The 22,709-nt window shown below is 33.6% G+C and overlaps 1 protein-coding gene across 17 annotated transcripts in view; it reads left to right on the plus strand.

Moving 5' to 3' along the window:
* Positions 1-22,709, plus strand: part of AHI1 (Abelson helper integration site 1) — a 226,017-nt gene that overhangs the window by 78,968 nt on the left and 124,340 nt on the right. For 16 of the 17 annotated variants that reach the window (XR_012517180.1, XR_012517181.1, XM_074397418.1 and 13 more), the window contains 3 exons: positions 6,099-6,295; positions 12,334-12,360; positions 22,412-22,532. Coding sequence is in view for 15 of the 17 variants with exons in the window: in XM_074397418.1 (XP_074253519.1) it covers positions 6,099-6,295; positions 12,334-12,360; positions 22,412-22,532 (345 nt within the window). In the remaining 2 variants the exon portion in view is untranslated. The remainder of the gene's footprint in view (positions 1-6,098; positions 6,296-12,333; positions 12,361-22,411; positions 22,533-22,709) is intronic. The other variant, XM_074397417.1, reaches the window with a different exon arrangement.

Below are 22,709 nucleotides of genomic sequence, written 5' to 3' on the forward strand. Positions count from 1 at the left end.
AGTGAAGAAATATAGTTACTTAATCGCAAAATTATACTCCAACCATGGCCTATGTCAAAGTGTTAAAACTCCTGAAATGTTAAAAGCATAGAGCTTGAAGGAATATCAGAAGTCATCTAGTATAACCTATTAGTATTTTACAATGGAATCTGTATAGTCTGACACAAATTAATGTATACGTTTGTGGAGGGTGGAGGAGGGAGAAGAGTACAAGAACTTGTGAACAGCTTCTGTGTTTCTAGTATCTGAGAAACTAAGTCTTTGTGAATATCTCTGCATATCTTGTTTTATGGCTGCCTTCACAGAACTACAGATGCTGAAGATAAAATAGGGTGTTTAATTTGACTCCTTGAATACCAGTCAGATGGCTTTTGTATAGAAAATTTCCTTTAGATGACAAAAACAAGTATTCATAATTGTTTGTATTTATTTTTGTTATCAGCTTCCATTTGGGTCATTTTAATCCTTTTGAAAGGCATCTTAATACCTGGAAAAATAAGGAAAGAGATCATTATGCCATGCTTTTTACTTCTTTTTTTCAAATTTAAAATATCACTTTTAAGAAAGAATAATAATATGTGTTTAGCATATCGTAATACTGAGAAAATTGTTTGACAAAAAGATTAAGATGAAAAATACTGAAATCTTACTAACCTGTGTAACTGTTGCTTATATAGGTGTATGTGCCTCTGGGCCATTTTTATGCATGTTCAGTCACCCAGATTAAAGTGAATCATGGTTGGCAAGTACACAATCTCAGAGAAAATACAGGGAGTTAGAAAGTGTCATTAAATAGTTAAATCCAGTTTTATTTTCCATTCATAGCATCAAACCACAATTAAATGTTGAAAGGACAAGTTTAAAAAGCAAATAAGACAAAGATCATGAAATGTGATATGCATTTGTTGATCTATTTATTCCTAAAACCCACCTGCTAATGTAAACCTTCCAAATTCCGGTTCATAGAGCACTTTTATTTTCTTTCACAGCCTTAAAATTTCTCTTGTTCTGTAAGCAGTCTTTGAAGAGTTGAGGTTAAATAAGTGTTCTGATTATTTGGGGGAAATGTTCAAAATGTTTAATGAAAAATAATAGTGAAACCCACAACAATCTACAGAGAAAAAAAGGCTACACTTCTGTTTAAAAGTAGTAATTAGTATTGAGGAATGTACATCACTAAAAGGATGGAGTGTAAACAGGTCCTCTCCCTTTATAATATCCTTTGGTACTCATTACTTTCAAGGTCTGCAGGGAGAGAACACCAATGATTATTGAGCTGTTCTTCATTTAGAGTGCCTAAAGGAAATAGTACATGAATATAAAGATCAAAGACCTAGCATTGTTTATACACATCATCTCAGACTCATAGTTGGTGAAAAAACCAAGACTGATAACTTGAAAAAGTTGTCGTCCTTTTGTATACTGACTATATTGTTTTATAAATTATTTTTTTTCCAATTGATAATGTATTATGGGCAGTTTTCCATTGTGTTAACTACATTTCCATACATAATTTTAGTGGCTAAATTCCCTTTCATTAAATGAATACACCATAGTAAACAACTGCTGTTGTACAATTAGACTGTTACGTCTTTTTCAACACTGCTTCAGTATATACCTAGCCACCCTTATTTAATTTGTTCCTCAGGAAATATCTTGAGTTACAAAGGGTCAGTTAAACAGGTAAAATAAATAAATAAATAAATAAATTTTTAAAAAGCCTAACTTTCTAATTTACTTTTTTATTACTAATTCCTTTAATTTATAGTGAAGTTAAATATCTTTTTATTGGACACATAGTTCTTTTGTGAATTTTCTTTAATGGTTCTTTGCCCATTTTTCTGTTTATTAGTTTTTAATGGATTTTATGGGAACTCTTTGCATAGTAAGAATAATTACCTCTTTCATCACAATTTTTTCATTTGCTTTTTTTTGGTGAATGGCTTTATTGAAGTATAATTGACATGTTATAAACTAAACATATTTAAATGTCCCATCTGATAAGTTTAGACATTTATACACCTGTAAGGCCATTGCCTCAATCAGGATAATGAACTTACTCATCATCCCCCAAAGTTACTTTGTGCCCTTTTGTGTTCTGTTCTTTCCTCACCCTTACCCCAGGCAGCAACTATAAATTAGTTTGCATTTTTCAGAATTATATGTAAGTGAAACTGTACAGACCATGTACTCTTTTCTGTCTGGCTTCTTTCACTTATAATTACTTTGAGATAAATCTGTGTTTTAGCGTTTTTCATCAGTTTATTCTTCATATTGTTGGGTGTTAATTGTATAGCTATGCCACAGTTTGTTTATCCATTCACCTGTTGATGAACATTGGGGTTGTATCCACATTTTACAAGTAGAGCTGCTCCAGATATTCACATACAAGTCTTTGTATGGACATAAGCTTTCATTTCTCTTGGATGAATTTCTAGGAGTAGAAGGGCTAGATCATATTGCAGATGTATGTTTGACTTCTTAAGAAGCTGCCAGACTGTTTTCTGAAGTGGTTGTGCCATTTAACGTTCGCAACATTAGTATGTGAATGTACTTGCCAACTTTGAAATAGCCAATCTTTTGAATTTTAGCCATTCTAATATTCATGCAGTGCTATTTTATTGTGGTTTTAATTTGCTTATCCCTAATGACTAGTGATACTTAGCACCTTTTTTGAATGCTTATTTGTAATCCATATAACTTCTTCAGTAAAGTGTCTTCAAATGTTCTGTCCATTTTTTAAGTTGACTTATTTGTTTTCTGACTATTGAGTTTAGAGAGTTCTTTGTGTTTTCTGTATACAAATATTTTATCAGGCTTACAATTTGCAGGTATTTCTCCCCAATCTGGTTTGTCTTCTAATTGTCTTAACAGATTAAAGAACATAAGTTTGAAATTTGGATGAAGTGCAAATTATCAATTTGTTCTCTTACGCATTTTAGTGTTGTATCTAAGAAATCTTTGCCTAACCCAAGCTCACAAAAGTGTTCTCTGTTTTCTTCTAGAAGTCTTACAGCTTTAGGTTTTACATTTAGATCTGTGGTTCATTTCGAGTTACTTTTATACATGTTGTGAAGTGTAGATCAAAGTTGTTTTTTTTTCACCTACAAATATCAAACTACTCTAACACCATTTGTTGGAAAAACTGTCCTTTCTCCACTGAATGGCCTTTATAGTTTGTACACCCTGGGCTCTCTATACTGTTCTTTTGATCTATTTATTTGTCTTTATACTGTAGCTTTATAAGACTTGAAGTCAGGTTGTATTAATTCTCTGTTCTTTTTCAAAGTTGTTTTGGCTGTTCTAGATAATATGCATTTGCATGTCAATTTTAGAATTTATTTTACAATTTCTTCAAAAATAACCTGCTGAAATTTTGAGTGGGACTGCATTGAAGCTACAGATCATCTGGGGAGAATTTACATCTTACCAATACTGGGTATGCCACTCCGTGAACAGAATGCCAAATTGTTTTGTCACTTTCTCTCAGCAGTATTTTTAGTTTTCAGTGTACAGGTCTTTCACATTTTTCATAACATTTTTTCTAAAGTATGTCATATTTTTTATTCCATAGTAAATAGCATATGCATTTTTTTTAATTTCAGTTTTTGGTTCTTCATTACTTGTATATAGACATAGAGATAATTTTTGTGTTTTGATCTCATCTCCTTAAACCTTGCTAAAGTCAATTCTAGTGCTTTGGTTTTTTAGATTCCATTTAGAGTTTTTACACAGAAGTGGAGCCAGGACCTCAGAGTGAGAACTTCATTAAATTTTGCTGCCAGTGTGCTTCTCTTGCCTCGTTCCACTTTAGCTCAACTTAGACAATCATGTCTGCAAAGAAAGAGTTATTATTTCTTTTATACAATTTGTCCATTTTTTGATAGTTTTGAGCAGCAGAGTAAATCTAGTCCCTACCCCATATTGGTCAGAAATGGAAGAAACCTGTTATGTCATTTCCTTTTTAATTTTTATTGTGATCATTTATTTATATATCTTGTTCTTAAATATTATTATTATTTAAAAATCATATTAGCTCTGTCATCCAGTCTGCACTGGAATGCAGTGACAGCCGTCACCTCCAATCTCAAGTGATCCTTCCACGTCAGCCTCCTAAGCAGCTGGAAACTACAGGCACATGGTACCCTGCCCGTTTAATTTTTAAATTTTTTGTAGAGACAGGGTCTCACTGTCTTGCCAGGGCTGGTCTCAAACTCCTAGGCTCAAGCGATCCGCCCACCTCAACCTCCCAAATTGTTGGGATTATAGGCATGAGACACTGTGCCTAGCCAGTTTTTTTTATTTTAATGAAGACTCTTTAAATGTTCATGTCACAAAATCTATTCATTGGTCCGGGTCCGTAGGAATATTGACAGTTATTAACATTTTCTGACTCATGTAATCCATCAATGAATAACCTGATAAAAATTATGAATCTGCTTTCCAGAAACATTTACATATACACATTCACATTTCCATAATAATTTCAGTAGTCCGTAGACTTCCTGAAGGCTCATCCATTGATTCCACATTATGAATCCCTGTTTTGAGATTTCTTTCTTTCATGTCATGTTTAGGAAGGATTTCCATTTCAAGATTATATAACTAAGGAAATGCTTTTTTAAATGATGAATTTATATATATTTTCTCCTTTGTATATATAGACAGACATTTTAAAATGTTACAAATTCATGTGTTTTAAATGATCAAATAAGGTAATGTATATGTGATAGCACCCCAAAAAATGGAAAGTGCTGCACAGATGCTGCTGTGCTCATTGCCATCATCATCATCATCATCATCATCATCATCATCATCATCAAAACATTCACTCTTTGAGCCAACTTCCTTACTTTAGAGAATTAAATCCAAAATAGGAATTATGTTAAGAAACAAAATCACAGTGGTTCACGCCTGTAATCCCAGCACTTTGGGAGGCTGAGGCAGGCAGATCATGAGGTCAGGAGATCAAGACCATCCTGACCAATATGGTGAAACCCTATCTCTACTAAAAATACAAAAATTAGCTGGGCATGGTGGCGCACGCCTATAGTCCCAGCTACTTGGGAGGCTGAGGCAGGATAATTGCTTGAATCCAGGAGGTGGAGGTTGCAATGAGCCGAGATCACGCCACTGCATTCCAGCCTGGCGACAGAGCAAGACTCTGTCTCAGAAAGAAAGAAAGGAAGAAAGAAAGAAACAGTCAGCTATCAAGTACTTATTCTTGCATGATCTATAAGGGAAAACAGAGAACACTATAGAGTTACCTCTTGTTATCCATAGAGGACTGGATCCAGAACCCCTGGAGATACCAAATCTGTGGAAGCTAAAATTAGCACTTATATAAAATGGCATAGTTTTGCATATAACCTGTGGACATATAAATAATCTATAGATTATTTATAATGCCTAATACTGTACAAATGCTATATAAATTGTTATACTGTATTTTTTATTGTTACTTTTCTTAAAAAATATTTTTGAGCCATAGTTGGTTAAATTCATGGATGGGGAACCCACAGATACAGAGAGCCAACTGTAGTCAGTATAAGAGAATGTAAAAAAAAAAAATTATAGTGCTTCATTAAATGAGATACTGTAAAACATTAATAATGGTAATGATGCCATTGTAGAAATATGAGAAATATTTCCATTTAAGTTGAGAAATGTTAAATTGTATTTACATTGTGATATCTTACATAGAATGTATGTATAAAAAAGTATACAGAAATATGAAAATAGTTGTTTTAAAGAGACTTGTGAATAATTATTATTTTAGCATTTCCCTTAATCCTGTTATGCCTTTGATTTTTAAATATTTTTCTACATACATATATTTAAAGTTATTCTCCCATCCCAATTTACATTGCCTTCACAGCTCAATTATAATGCTGCCTGACCTGAAATTATATTTCCTTCCTTATGATTTTATAGCATCCAGTAATTTCAAATTTTGCTAGTTGTGTGTCTTACTGTTACCCAGTTTTTAAGATGTGTTATGCAGTTTTTGATTATTTGTTGAATGCTACAGTTTTCGGGCTTATTTGATTATGCTTTTGCTATGATGATTTAAACTAATTACGGATTTGTTTCTTCAGTTGCCCAGCAGGAGGTTGAAATGTGCAAACGCTACAACAGAACATTTCCATTACCTGGAATACACCAAAGTCAAGATGCCCTATGTACCTCTCCAAAACTACCCCATCAAGGCTCTTTTGAGATTGGTGAATATGTCCACACTGAAAATTCTTCAACAAAGATGCAGCTAGTCAAACAGAGACTTGAAACTGTCACAGTATGTTTATTTTATGCTGTTGAAACTTGAAAACTATTTCTGTCCTGTTTTACATTGCCATGCCAGTAAATATTCATTTAATGAAGTAAGTTAATTACTTAAAATTAGACCTTCTTATACTTTTATGGTTCGTTTCAGGTGCTAATTCCTAAATCCTTAATTGAATTTAGAGTAATTGATCATGCTGTTCTGACTTGATCTCTCTGTAAAGACTAACTAGCCCAGGACCTAGTGGTAGGGGAGGGCTCTGAACCAGATGACCACACCTAGGATTTAGCTTACAGGTATGACTCCATCTCCTAGGAAAGCAGTAGAAACTGCGAGTTTCTCAGCCCAGCATGGTTGCACACACCTGTAATCTCAGCCATTCAGGTGACTGAGGCACAGGAATCACTTGAACCCAGATGGCAGAGGTTGCAGTGAGGCAAGATCATGCCACTGCACTCCAGCCTGGGTGGCAAAGTGAGATTCTGTCCCCCTTTTCCCAAAAAAGGAAAGTAAGTAAAGGCAAAGCATATCTTAAAATGCTTTGCTGTAAGAAACGGAATATTTTAGAGTGTGTTCTCCATAAAATAGAAGAAAACAATTTCTATTAATGAAGACATGAAAAGAGAGTCCCAAGATTTTGATTTTAAAAAGACATCTAAAGGCCGGGCGCGGTGGCTCAAGCCTGTAATCCCAGCACTTTGGGAGGCCGAGGCGGGTGGATCACGAGGTCGAGAGATCGAGACCATCCTGGTCAACATGGTGAAACCCCGTCTCTACTAAAAGTGCAAAAAATTAGCTGGGCATGGTGGCACGTGCCTGTAATCCCAGCTACTCAGGAGGCTGAGGCAGGAGAATTGCCTGAACCCAGGAGGCGGAGGTTGCGGTGAGCCGAGATCGCGCCATTGCACTCCAGCCTGGGTAACAAGAGCGAAACTCCGTCTCAAAAAAAAAAAAATAAAAATAAAAAAAAAAATAAAAAAATAAAAAGACATCTAAGACAAAATGAATATAAGGAAATTCAAAAGGTAAGCTTCAATTCATTCCACATTGCAGGTGGTAAAAGAGAAAGCTGACACTTTAAAATAACAGATCAATAGTGTAGAATAGAAAACTAACTTCAGAAGCACACAAGAATACAGAAAAAAAAGATAGGTGAAAACTGTAGTTAACAATGTAGCTCTCGGATCCAGATGCTTAGGCATAGGAATAGCATAGGCTACAACCTGTGCCAGCTTTGTGACTCTGGGTAAGTTTAAGTAAGCCTAATTTTCCTCATCTGTAAAATGGAGGTGGTTTTTGTTTTTGTTTTTCTTAATTTAGAGACAGGGTCTCACTTTATGGCCCCCGCTGGAATGTAGTGATACAATCATCACTTACTGCAGTCTTGTACTCCTGAGCTCAGGCAATCCTCCTGCCTCTGACTCGAGTAGCTGGGACTGTAGGCACACACTACCATGCCTGGCTAATTTTTAATTTTTTGGTTTTTTTGTAGAGACAGGGTCTTGGTGTGTTGTCCAGGCTGTTTTCAAACTCCTAGCCTCAAGCAGTCAGCAGTCCTCTTGCCTCAGCCTCCCAGAGTGTTGAGATTTCAGGCATGAGCCATTATGTTGAGCCATAAAATGAGGATTGTAGTATTTCTTACCTTACAGGATTTTTCAGATTCAGGAAGACCCTAAAAGTAAACCTCTTAACAGGGTGTCTGATACATAGTGCCACTGATAAATGTTAGTTATTATTGTTGATAATGAGAGATGGATATGAGATAGATTGTGCACATGGTTTATCAGTGTTGTCAAAGAAGAGACCAGCATGTGTAAAAAGAGATAATAAAGATCAAATACAAAAGCCTTCCTGTGCTGAAGTCCCCAGTCTATAAATGAAAGTATCTATTACCAGACCAATTAATGAAAAGATGCCAGTGTATTAGAAATGTCCTAGTGAAGCAGTTTGATTTTTAAAGATTTTTTTTTTAAAGAAAAATCATAGATATGAAGGGGGAAAAAAATACAACTGGTTGTTAGGAACTAAGCTATCTTTGAACTTTTCCATAAGAGCCAAAGTAATAATGAAGCTGAAATAACCAGTAGTATCATATAAATTCATAAGATAAATCAGTGAGAAAAGGAAGAATTGTTCCCTTGTATGGTATTGGGAGAGCTGTTAACTATGAGTTAACTGAAAAATGCAGTCAGTTTATATGCATAGATGGCCATTCAGGTCACTTACCTAAATCAAATTCTCATTTACCAAGGAGTTAAATATAAAAATCCAGATCTTTTTAAAAACTAGGGAAATGTGCTGGCAAATATTTCTCAAACGGATAAAAACATACTAATTTTTAAAGCTGTAGAAAATCCTCTCCCAGAATCTTGATAGATTATTGACATAGAATTTTAAATTTCTCTGTTTAAAAATATAAGGATGTGTATCTGTAACACATAGAAACACAGACATATATGTGCAACAAACACCAGCCTGGGAGAATATTTACATAAAATGTCTTGAAGCAGCCTTTTTAACATGCAAAAAACTAAACAGTAAGAAAAATAGTAAATCTTTAACCAAGAAATGAGTAAAAGAAATAAACTGTTCTTCTAAAAGGAGGAGATAGAAATGTTTCATAAGCATATTTTAAAAGTTCTATCTCACTACTAATAAGAAAAGTACCACAGAAACCAGGTAAAACTGAAAAACAGATAATGAAAATGATGATGAGGAGGATGTTTTGTTAAAGGTAGTCTAGCATTTTGTTAGTGAAAATGCCTAGAAAATTTTTCTCAAAGATAAATCATCAAATGTAATAAGAAGCCTAAGCATCCTGAAAGATACCTTTGACCATACTTTCAGTAGAATTAAGTGGAAGTCCTTTTATTAGAATTACTTTGAGCTCCTTGAAGACGGGCTGTTTAGCCTTGTTCATTGTTTTATTGTTACCTTCTAACACAGTGTCTGTCACTTAATAAATATTATCCCTTTTCTTGCTCCCTTGATAGAGATCTCAATTAGTTTTAAACTAAATATGCAAGGAATACATTGAGACAGCTTTGGTTCTGACTATGCTCTCTTCCTCTCTCCTTTTCTTTATAAAGTTAGAGACTTGAAGGTGTACCAGATGCAGATTACACTCCATCTCTGGGCTTAGATTTACCCTAAACCCAGGATATATGTTGGAATATAGAAAAAAAAAATTATATTTTTCAGTCAAATTTTAGAATATATAACTATAATAAATTTATTTCAATATTGTAATTATTTTTATTTCAACATGTTTAATGTAATCAAATAATGCATGGCGTTCCAGATTTTAAAAGAAAGTCTGAATAGGTACATTGAGTTTTAAAAATGAAGAGAAACATATTTCTTCACCAGGAAAAAAAAAATGTGTTCCTTCTCTAAAACCTTGCATGGCAAAGTAACCTCATCTACAGACATAAAAACAATCACCAACAATGTAAAAAGCAATTTTCCTATAGTCTGTCGGTCTTTATACTATTAGACTTAATATCCTGGAATCACCTAAGTCTTACAGCTTTTCTCTAATTTAATTATATACCTGTCATCCTCAGATAAATAAAAAGATGTGAGAACTGAAGAAAGTAGATGTGAAGAAAGAATAAAATCAGAAAAATGTTTTTTTTAAAAACGAAATCAAAGGAAAGGGAGAAGTAAATGGATAATTTATTATAAAAGAAAAAACTTACTTCAAATTATTACTTTATTTACCTTTTCCATATCTTTTCTTTTTAAAATTATTTAGAGACTATGTCTACTTTGGTATTGAGATAGGTAGAAGCTGCCTTTGGAAATGAAAGCTTTTGCTTTGGTTTTTGAAAACCATTATTTTTCCTTTATTGAGAGATTTCACCAAATTAATTTTTTTGGGTGCTATCTGCAATGTATTTTCTTTCAGAATGTACCTAGTATGTATGGGAATAAAAACAGTGTCATCGTTATTCCTATGGCAGCCTCATTCTATATTGTGCAAGCATTTAGGTTAACTGAATTCCCACCTTTTGTCATTATGCCTTTTATGTTGTTTCTTGCAATTGCATTTCAGTAGACCCCGAATTCCTCTTTTATTTCTTTGTTATTACAATAGGAATGTTTTTCTAATAAATTATGTTATAGGTTTAGAGTATGATTATTTTTGTGTATGTGTGAGTGAGGTGCATAATAAATTTAGTTGAGTAGGTATGTAATAGATGTTTAGGCACTAATGAGTAAAGGATACAAAAAATAGATAATTCTCAGTTATCAGGAACATTACCATTTAGTCATAATATAAATCACTTAATTATTTCATAATTAGCATACTTGACTGCATGTTGCTGCCACAGCAATACCTAAGAACATTCTGCAACCCAGGTAAGACCTCATGGGTAGACAGTATCCTGTAGAGCATTGGTATATCTCATTCTAAGTTTTCAGATCCAGAAATCTGGCTGTAATCAGTGCATCCAGAGTTGCTCTGAATCTGTAGTATCTATTTAAGATTACTCAGTCCTACAAAAAGTTGATTAATAAATGAGAATCCACTAAAATATGTCTAATAATATAATAAAAGGAAGACCATTCTGGCAGGCTGTACACTCAAGATCTCTCCCTATCTAAATTTAACCTGAAGCCTAGGCTAATGATCACAGAATTGATTGCTAAGCAGAGTCATAGGGGTATGGATTGGATGGGTTTGAAAATGTTTTATGCCAATTTTGAAAAAAGATTGATTACTTTTTTCTACCCCACAGGAGATACCACCTTATATATTAATTAATGATAACTAATGTCTGTTTAATTATTAGTAATAATTGATCTATTTCTGGCACTGTGCTAAATGCTTTACATTTTATTGTATTTAATCCTCAAACCATCCTATAGGGATGAGTTTTGTTCCCATTTTCCAGAAGAGGAATTTGAGGCTTACAAAGATCAAGCCACATAACCAAGATCACACAAGTAGTAAGCACGGGAACTGGGATTCAGCCCAGGTGGTTGGACTCCCATGTCCACAGTCAGTTTTGCTGTCTCCTTTTAGTGACTGAATTACTGATATGCTTTAGACATGGTATCTGCCCCTTAGAAATTTCTAGGTAAAAAATTAATAGATACTCTAGAATTGCAACTCTGGATGCACTGATGAAATCAAATTTCTGGATCTAAAAACTTAGAATGAGATATATTAATGTTCTCAAGAAAATCTCTACCTGTGAGGTCTTACCTGGGTTGCAGAATGCTTGTAGGTATTGCTGCAGCAGCAACATGCACTCAAGTATGCTAATTATGAAATAATTAAATGATTTATATTATGACTGAATGGTATTGCTCCAAATAACTGAATTATCTACTTTTTTAGTTCTCTTTTTTTTCTGAACTCCATGTTGATTATGACCATTTTTTACTAGTTCTATACTAGACTGATGATATATGCTGGTTAACTCCTAATTGGACTTAAGTATTTTTAGTGTCTCGTTAGCAGCAGATTTTCAAGTTGTCCATAATACATTGACTTTTACTAGTGTCTCTTTCAAAATGATCTTTTCTTGGTCTTGTACCAAGAATTGTACATAGTTCCTTTCTATAGCTCCTTCAATGCTAGTCATATATTTTATCACTTAGTAGTATTTACTATTTAATATTAGATTTCATCTGATACAAATAATGTGGGAATTCTGTTTATGGTTATTGTTATTTATAGACATAATTGTATATTGCAGTTAACTTAGCATGTGTCTTTTATACCTGTTAGGGTTTTAGTATATAATTTTATTATTCTATTGATTGGAAAGCAAGTTTTTCTTGAGGCAGATAACCTGTAAGTCCTCAAAAAGTTTCTGGTTGCCATTTGTTTGGGCAAGTTAGATTCACCCTGAATATGTCATTAAGTCTCTTTCATTGGAAACAATGCAGAGTGACAACTGCAGGATAATGTATAAAGAGACTTACAAATGTTGATTTAGGTTATTAGAAGATTAACATCTGAGTGTTTTGAAAACAGTCAATACTTTATTTAATGAAATTATGAATACTTCCTTATTTTATCGTATTTCTTTTAGGAGGTGATACGACCCTGTGCTGCAAAAGTAAGTTGCTTTTATTACCCAGAAGATAACTTTAAAGGTATAGTGGTGCACCAAAGAATTGGAACGCACCATTCATAGAGTTTGGTACCTTTATAAAAGTTAATCTGAAGTGTACTTTCGTTATTGGAGCTCAGGTTTCTCAAAGATTTATAATACTGGAACCTGAGATTTCAGTAAGGGTGATCAAGATTTGAGAATACTAAGTGATTGACTGAGATATACTTTAAGTAAGGGATCAGCAAGATCATTCTCTGAGAAAAAAATTATATGATATTTAATTTGTATAAGAGACCAATCAATGTAGTTCCAGTGGGTATATGCTGAGTAAACTGTATAAGCATTGAAATGCATACAGGCTGTACACAAATGATTTATTGTACTGATAATGCTCTTCTTAATTTATAAGTCTTTCACTTTTCCCTTCTCATTTAACCATACTGTATAATAATCCTGAGAAATTGATTAGATATAATTGTTATTCCAGTTTTAGAAAGGAGGAGACTGATGTTAATTGAGGTTAAGTGATTTGCCCAAGTTCCCAAGTTAGTCTAAAAATGGTAGTGTACAAAAAGGCTCTTGATTATTAAACAATTTCAACTAAATTGTATCCTCGATGTTTTCAACAAAGCATAGCATGGCAACTTTCTTCCTTTTTCAAGGAAAGTTTATTTTATGTCTAACTTTTAACTTAGGTGTTGGAAAAATAAATTAAAGAGTTGGAATGGCAACATGTGTTCATTCTTCCCTGTTCTTCTGTCCACTCCCAAAATTCAATTAAATAATTAGACATCTGTTCACTTAACAGATATAATTATATATCACAAAGAAAAGGTAAAACATCCAGAAGGAAAGAATTAGAATGGTGTTAGTATATTTAAAGACTGCTCCATATAATATCAATGTAATGAAATTTTTTTGTAATACAGCAGATACCTACTACCGTTTGGTAGGCACTTGGAATACAGTAGGATATTCTCTCTTTCCTCAGGGGTTAGGGAGGGAAGAATGTGTCAGAAAATACAAGGTACAAGGCTTACCCCATCACTGAGCTGTCCAACATCAGTCAGAACCCATCACTTTTGTACCTAATTATCCACAAGTCAACAGGATATGGAATATAGACAAGGGGAAGGAAGACGGGGGGAAAAGAGAACAAGCTATATTCTGACTTGGGCTGCAGATGTTCAGGAAATGTTCTTGATAGCAATGATTGGTGTAATGATTGTAGCTGCAAGATTACTAAACCTTAGGCATGCATTGTATATAAAATAGGAGGCAAAACTATAATTTATTTTCTGACTAGCAATTCAAAGCTATTTCTCTTTAGCAAATGTGCTGCATACTCTTCTTTTGCAATGCTGTCTGAATGTACAAAGAGTAAAGTGTCCTGCACAAATTGAGCAAGGCTTTATGGAGAACAGCCTCTACTAATCTGGAAACTCCCCAAGGGTGAAGGACCGTACCATTCATCATCATATCCCTAGTATTTAATAAAGGTAGAATAAATACTCATTGAAAAATCATTAATTTGGAAATTAATCAGTGTCTGGAAAGATTAACCTTACTAGTATCTTCAGTTATTCTTTTTTATAATAGTTTTATTGCGCTATAATTTACATACCGTAGTGTTTACTCTTTTAAAGTATACAATTCAGTGGTTTTTACCATATTCACAAAGTTTTGCAACCATCCCTACCATCTGATTTTAGAGCTTTTTCATCACCCCTGAATGAAGCCCCATATCTCTTAGCAGTCATTCCCATAATTCCTACACATACACACTTCAAATACAAACCCTTGAAAAAATTCCTGGCAGCCATTAATATACTTTCTCTATAGATTTGGCTAATCTGGACATTTCATATAAATGGGGTCAGATGATATGTAGTCATTTGTAACTGACTTCTTTTACTCAAAATACTGTTTTCAGGATTCCTCTATTTGTAACATGTATCAATGAACAACTCTGGGATTAGGGGGACCAACTCCCTGTACAGTCAGAAATCAATGTATAACTTGTGACTCCCCAAAAATATAAGTACTCATAGCCTGCTGTTGACTGGAAGCCTTACTGATAATGTAAACAGTTATTAACACATATTTTATATGTTATGTGTATTATATACTGTATTCTTAAAGTAAACCAGAGAACAGAAAATGTTACTAAGAAAATGATAAGGAAGAGGAAATACATTTACTATTCATTAAGTGAAGTGAATCATCATAGAGGTCTTCCTTTGTCTTCACATTGAGTAGCCTGAGGAGAAGGAAGAGGGTTAGGTCTTGCTGTTTCATTGGGGGCAGAGGCAGAAGAGGTGGAGAATTGGGGAGGGGAGGCAGAAGAGGTTGGCACACTTGGTGTAACTTACTGGAAAAAATCCACCTGTAAGTGGACCTGCACAGTTCAAACCCATGTTGATCAAGGGTCAACTGCACTACTTTTTATTGCCAAGTAAGATTTCATTGTACGAATAGGTTACATATTGTTATATTTGATCAATTTTTGAACATTTGGGTTGTTTCTGCTTTTTAGCTGTTAAGGTAATACTCCTATGAACATCGTGTGTGTAAGTTTTGGCACAGATGTATATTCTCATTTCTGTGGGATACGTATCTAGGAGTGGAACTGTTGAGTTATGTGATAACTATGTTTGACATTTTGAAGCACTCCCAAAACATTTTCCAGAGCATCTGAACTATTTTAGAATTCCACCAGCAATGTATGAATGAAGTTCCGATTTCTTCTCATCCTCACCAACACCTGTGTTCACGTCTTTATAGCCATCCTAGTGGGTGAAAGGTGGTTGTATCATTGTTGTTTTGATTTGCATTTTCTTTATAACTAATGATGTTCAGCATTTTTTATGTGCCATTTGTACTTTTATTTTCTGGAGAAATGTCTATTCAAATATTTTACCCAATTTTAAAATTGGGATTTTTTTGGTCTTTTTATTGTTTACTTTTGAGTTCTTTATACATTCTCGATATAAGTATCTTATGAGCTGGATGATTTGCAAATATTTTATCCCATTTTGTGGATTGTCCTTTCACTTTCTTGATGGTATCTTTTGAAACAAAAGGTTTTAATTTTTATGAAGTTCAGTTTTGGTTTTTTTTTGGTCACTCGTACTTTTTGTGTTGCATAGAAGAAACCATTTTCTAGCCTTGTCTCACAAAGATTTACTCCTATGTTTTCTTTTTAAGATTTTTGTAGTTTTAAATCTTACATTTAGGCCTGTGATTATTCTGTGTTAATGTTTGTATATGATATGATGGACAGGTCCACTTTCATTCTATTGCATGAGGCTGTCCAGTTGTCTCAGCACTGCTTATTGCAAAGAGTGCTTTGCCTATATACAGTGTTAGCACCCTTGACCAAAGTCTTTAATCTTAACAGCAGAGTATACTTAGGCAGTTTCTCATCTGTTAGATCTAGGATAATAAATTTCCACAAGGTGTCCGTTATATGAGTTTTTTTCCCTTCTACAGTATTTTTATATTGTTGAAGGCTCACTTGTTTTTTCCACTAGCATTCTTTAAGCAAGTATTTATTGAGTCCCTACCAAGTATTTTTCTAATTGCTTGGAATATAATAGTGAACAAGAACCTTTTATTGTAGAGAGGCAAATAATCTTAAAAAGAAACCAATAAGGTAGTTTCAAATAATAAGTGATGTGAAGAAAATAAAAGAAGTTCATGGGACAAAGAATGACGGGGAGGGGAAGCTACTCTCAAGAGGATGATCTTGAGATCATCCTCCTATGGAAGGGCCTCCTATAGAAGGCCTTGCTGAGAGAAACACTTGACAAGGAGCTAGTCATACCCTGCAAAAATCCTAATCTAGGAAGAAAAGTGGCATGCTCAAGGAGCAGAAAGACCACTTTGCTTAAGCAGTGTAGTGAGCAAGCAAGGAGAAACAATTGTAAACCAGAAAAGTATCTGAAACGGGCCTCAATCAATTTAGAAGTTTATTTTACGGAGGTTAAGGACAGGACCCAGGAGGAAAAGCACGGAATCACAGACAGGCTGCGGTCTCCCTTTCTCCAAAGATGATTCTGGGGGCTTCAGTATTTAAAGGGAAAAAACAGGCTGGAGGAGAAAAGAAGGGTATGCTCACAATAATGAATCCACAAGTTGCAAGAGAAAAGGAACAGGTGAGGGAATAGTCAGTTACGTATTTATCTTGCCCTCAGAAAATTGGCACTTTCCAAAAGATAAGGTGAACATGGAAGCTACCTGTGGAAATACTTAACTTTTATCTGTAGCTATCTGCTTATAAATAAAAAGAAAGGAACTGCTTGCATGACTCAGCTTTCAGCTTAATTTTTTTTGTTTTTGGCGTTAGATTATAAATTACCTCAGGGAGGACTAACACTCTCTCTCTTTTTCTGTCTCTCTTTTTAAATTTTAAATAATACTATTTTCACTTCTAATCATTATGTATCTGTCCCTTCACACTCCTCTGTAAACTTCTTGAAGCCAGGGAACTTCATCTTTTTTTTTTTTTTTAATATTAAATCACCTATCCTAGATGAATATAAATTCAGCCAAGTTGAAGTTTATTATGTTTAGCAGAAGAATGTTGTAAAGTAAAGTAGAATGTATATTATAGTCAAATTCACCTCAGAACACATTATTCACTGAAATCATTTTTTTAGAGGTTTAAAAAATAGGGAATCTAGAGAAAATAATTTTTTAATTCTTCTGTTTAAAACATATATTTGGATATTTTTGAGATTTGAGTAGAGTAGTAGTTTTCTGTTATTTGGGAAGGATTCTAAAAAAAAAAAAAAAGTTTTAAAAAACATAATTATTTTTTCACGGCATTCCAAAACTGGATAACTGCAAATTAAGATGAGAACTTATGAAACACCAAAAAAGAAACGACAGACACTGGGGTCTACTGGAGGGCAAAGAGTGGGAGGAGCAGAAAAGTTAACTATTGGATACTGGACTTATGCCTGCATGATGAAATAATCCATATAATAAGTCCCTGTGACACGAGTTTCCTATGTAACAAAGCTTCACATGCACTTCTAAACCTAAAATAAAAGTTAAAAAAAAAGATGTATTATTTTGACACTATTTGGAAGACGGCTTAACTGGAGGAGTAGTACAAACTATAGTAATCTATGTGGAATGTGGTGAGCAATCTAGTATGAGTCCCAGCTTTTTAGCCTTAAGTAGGTGGAGAATGATAGCTTTCCCTAAGAAAGTAAACAGCAGGGCAAAGGTTAGTTTAGTTCTTAACATAATGATCAGGAGATGTGTTTTAGATTAAAGAAACATCTGCATTAGAAGGCAGATGAATTGGTGAAAAATGTCCCTGCCCAGTGTAACTATGTGATGTGAAGGAAGAAGAGGAGCTCAGTGGATCTAACAAATAGCACTGATGAGGAACAGCTAGACATAACAGGATAACCAAGAAAATATGACTGCCTAGAAACAAAGATAGAAGGATCAATGGCAGTATCAGATAGAGGCCCAAGTGAATCTGCTGAATTTGATCATTTGAACTCCAGGGTTACCCTAAGTCCAGATTTAGTTTTATCATGGAGACAAGCTTTGTTGTAGATGGTTGAAGATTAAAGGATTCAGATATACGGATCACAGTTGTGTGCTATTTTTCAAGGGGTTTAGCTTTTAACGAAGCTTAAGGACGTAATGGAATCAGAGGGAGGATTTTAGTTGGTTTGTTTGCTCTTTGTTTCTGTACTAAAATAGAAGGGTCTGTGCTTCTAGCCTGTGAGGAAGTAGCCAGGAATTTCAAAGTACTATTTGTTTTTTGTTTTGAAACAGTGTCTACCCTATCACCCAAGCTGAGTGCAGTGGCATCATCACAGCTCAGTGCAGCCTCGACCTTCTGGGCTTAAGCAGTTCTCCTTCCTCAGCCTCCTGGGTAGACCACAGGTGTGCACTGCCACGCCCAGCTAATTTATTTATTTTTATTTTTGTAGAGATGAGATCTTAACTATGTTGCCTAGGCTGGTTTTGAACTCTTGGACCCAAGTGATCCTCTGCCTCAGCCTCCCAAAGTGCTGGGATTATAGGCATGAGCCATTGTGCCTGACCTGAAAGTAGAATTTGGAAAAGCTTTAGGGATATCCCTAAGGGGAATGAGGGATGAATCTTGAACAGAATGCTCCTCTTCCTCTGACCCTAGAAGTAAAGACATTAGGATAGGTGCGAGAGGTGCATTCTTTTATAAGATTGGAAATGAGAAGTTCAGGGGTTTAAGACCAAAATTTTCTCTGTGAAGTAAGGCAGTGAACTAAAAGAGAAAAAGAGGTAAAGGTTTTGAGAAAAACAAGATGCATAGAGGTAAATTGCTTTACCCTAAGGAATATTGCTGGATAATTAGTTTGAGCCAGGACTAGATCTTAATTTTAAAATTCACATGAAGGAATCATATCAGTAATCTATGAACCACCAGTCCTTGGCACCTATCAGAGGTTCAAAAATCTTGATTAAATATTACCCAAAAGACTTTGCAGTGACTCATTCAAATTTGAATACTGATTTTAGCTAACGTGATAGTAATGAACTGGTTTGGGGGTAAGATTGTCTGGCATCTTCTTGCTGTAGAAATTTTTCTTTAACAGTTACAGAGTTTTCTTCCAAATCCCTCACATCTCTATCCTGGCTTGCAAAGAAAACATCTGAGGGCCAAGAGGTCATATTTGAATTGCTGTTTATAATACCATAGGCTACTCATTGCTTTGACTTTACTAAGCTAGAAATCACAAGTAGCATAAGCTACTCTTAATATTTATATTATGAGAATGTAAAAGATATCTGACTTCAAGTATCTTGAACCTCACTTTGGCTCAAGTTTTCTGTGTAACTTTTTCTTTGATACTGGTATTTTAATTTTTACAATAGATACATGATTTGCAAAAAAGTTTCCTGGGTATTATTGGTTTCTTTTTTCTAATGTCACCAGAACTGCCATCAGATTAAAATATTATCTGCCTTATTGTTCATATTAGTAGAAAAATATAACAACTGTCTGGGAGAGAGAGATGAATTTGTGAACTTTTAAGTATATAGACAGCATTAACATTCTCTTGGTTATAATTTAAAACCAGTTTGAGGTGTCTTCACAGCTTGAAACTTCATAAACAGTTCTACTTCAGATGAATGTAGCATGTAATCTAAAATTAGCTAAGAGGTTAAACTTGTAAGTATATATGGAAATGAGTACTATATCTCTCCCAAAGCTTTTAAATTTTAATCACTAAAAGAGAAACTAATTGCTTTCGTAATATTGTGCATTCTATTTTATGTTTAGAGCAGCAGGTTTTTTAACATGAAAATTAACCCCCTTCTAAAGAATTAGTATTTGCATATTTTGCTTGACTGTTTATATCCTAAAAGAGTAGGCAAAACAGTTTTGTGACTAACTTGGTGGAAGTTCCAGGTGATATTTTTTTCTTTATTATGAATTATATTAAATTTTTATACTTTAATTTTCTCCAATATGGAGGTATTAAACTGACTTTGGCAGACTGTGGTTTTTGCATGAAGCAAACAGAAAAGTGTGTTGTGAAAAGAGGGTAGATTGGCGCAGGGTAGACTATCTTAACCAACCTTTCTGTTGTTGTAAAATTATTAAGCAATTCTTTTCCACAGCGTATATTTCAAAAATAGATATTGCTTCACTATATTTAATGGTTATTATTCTTTTTCTTCCTCTAAATGAAGTAATAAATATGTACAAGCTAGCCTTGAAAATGCTTTAAGTTCTAATTTCAAATAAAATTGCCAATAATAACAATGATTAACAGTTACCTCAAACCTTAGAAATTAAGTTATGTGCTCTGTTATGTTGCTACTCTCATTACATTATGGACATTTGAATAGTCTGTAAAAAAAAATAGTCAAGAAAGATCAGAATTATAAAAATGTTTAGGAAGAACATATAATTATAGATGATAGTTTTTTTTAAATTTTGTTTTAAAAGAATGGCAAGTCTTTCTGTTTTAAAAGAGGCATTTAAATATCCTATTTTAGTTTTCCTGGTATTTTTTGTTTTTAGCACAAATTTCTGAAGAGGAAGACTATAAATGGCTACTGTGTGTATGTATCTGTATCTATATCCATATCTATATATGGATAATGTAGGTGTGTGTATGTATGTGCATATATGTGTATATATCTTCATTTCCCTAGCATATGCCTGTTTGCAGCAGATTTTTTAATACATTATTTGATATTTAAGATAAAAATGTTCAAGAACAAAAAAGCAAAATTGAGAAATGATTCCAAAAGGAAGTGAATGAAATAATTAAGTGATAACTATGTTCTTTTCCATTTGAAAGCACAGAACTCAGAAAAATTGACTACATCATCATACTACATTATAAATACCCAATTACCCTTACTTCTAGTGATGTTAATAATAATTAATATAACATCTTATTTATATACTACTATATGGTTTGCCCTTGCCAATATATTCTGTTTAATCTATTTCTTATTTAATATTCTTTAGTGCTTTTTGGTTCACTTTATGGTATCAGTTTATCATTATTGCTTTCCTGACACATTCCCATTGAAGCGTAGATATTATTTTTCATATCTCCATTTAAAGATGGAAAATGAAGCTCAAAAATATTAAATGAGTTTGTTGTTTTAGGTATTGTAGATCAAAATAGGCAATTTTGATCTGTGCTCAGTGGATTTTGATAGAAGTTTTAAAGCTGGATAATATTTTAGGACTGATGTGGTATTTGACCCCTCCAACTACTTTGGAAAATACTTTTATTTTTTAATGTAATGACATAATATTTTAGGTACTTTAGAACGATAGTAACATATGGTCTTAATTGACTTTTTCACCAAATTCGCTATCTCTTCGCTCTGAGAGAAAACCCTAAACTGAGATACACTGTTTATTATCACTGTTTAAAAGCAAAAAATAGAAAAAAAAATTTACAAACATAGAAATGATGAATCAGATAAAGGGCATGTAACCAGAGCCCTGTATTATCTTATACAGAACATCAAAAGAGAATTTTTAAATACTTGCACAGTAGAAGTCCTCTGTATGGTTTTCATTATTTAAACAAAAAATGGGAAAGGGGCTCTTTTACTCTGGTAATATTTTTATGCCATAAATTATTATTTAGTTAATTTATAGATTACATTTTTTAGGCGAATTAGAAAACCAGACTTTCAATTTCCCCAAAATAGGTCACATTTTGTTGTACTTCTTGAAAGTAATAAAGCAGATATAAGGAATGATTTGTTAATAATAAAAAAAAAGATTTTTTTCTGGAACTAATTCTGATTGACAAGATGAATTACTTATAAACATTCTAAGCTTTTTTAGTGAACAATTCTTTAATTTCCTACAAGAGCTGTAGTTATAAAGTGTCGTTTATTGCGCATTTCATTTCTGTTAGGCTAGTGTGCACTCAGAAAATCATACTAGGTTTGTATGTTCTACAACATTTTATTTACTTACAGAAATTTTGCTTGATTGTTATTTCAACGATAGGCTTAAACAGTATCCTAAGAATAAGGTATTTTGATGCAATGGAAACTATTTCACATGCAAGTTAGGTTACAGCTGTGTTATCTGTGTCACCGTGATGTATATAAACATGAGTAGTACAGGTGTTTTCTGTGTATCTCTGAAAAGGAAGTACATGCTATTTCACTAAAATGCTAGAGAGATGTGAATGTGAAACATTTTTGCTGTTTCTTAATTGAAACAATCAAGAAGTCATTTTTTTTTTTTTTTTGCATTTCTTTGCCTAACTTAAGACCCCACTCTAAGTTATTAATGATGTCAGTTCCATGGTAAATTTTAGTAAGGCTGATTTATTTTCATATAGCTATATTTTCATTACAGTTGTATTTTTTTTCCTTGATGAAAATGATTCTCTTTTGTAAACTTTACAAACTAGCCATGTAAATCATGACCACTCCTTTTAACTTACCGTGTGTCCTGGTTTGTATAATAAACAAATATTTCTCATCCAATTTTTGCATCAGTAATCCAGGAAATTACACTGTAGTTTCTGATTTGTTTTTCCTAATACAGGTCAACAAAAATCTCTCATTTACTTCACCACCAGCGGTTTCCTCACAACAGTCTAAGTTAAAGCAGTCAAACATGCTGACCTCCCAAGAGATTCTACATCAGTTTGGTTTCACTCAGACCGGTGAGCCCCTTTCTTACTTTGGCAATTCTTTTAAATGTGCAGATGCTCATTTTGTTTGATGAATGTCACTTCCTTTTTTAGAAATAAAGCTCATAATTGTCGATTTTCACATTTGATGAATTCTATTCTAGCATCTCTTTTTTCCTTAAAATCGCCAAACTTATTTCAAAAGTAAGT

Source organism: Saimiri boliviensis, chromosome 4 (assembly GCF_048565385.1).
Source record: "Saimiri boliviensis isolate mSaiBol1 chromosome 4, mSaiBol1.pri, whole genome shotgun sequence".
NCBI lineage: Eukaryota > Metazoa > Chordata > Mammalia > Primates > Cebidae > Saimiri > Saimiri boliviensis.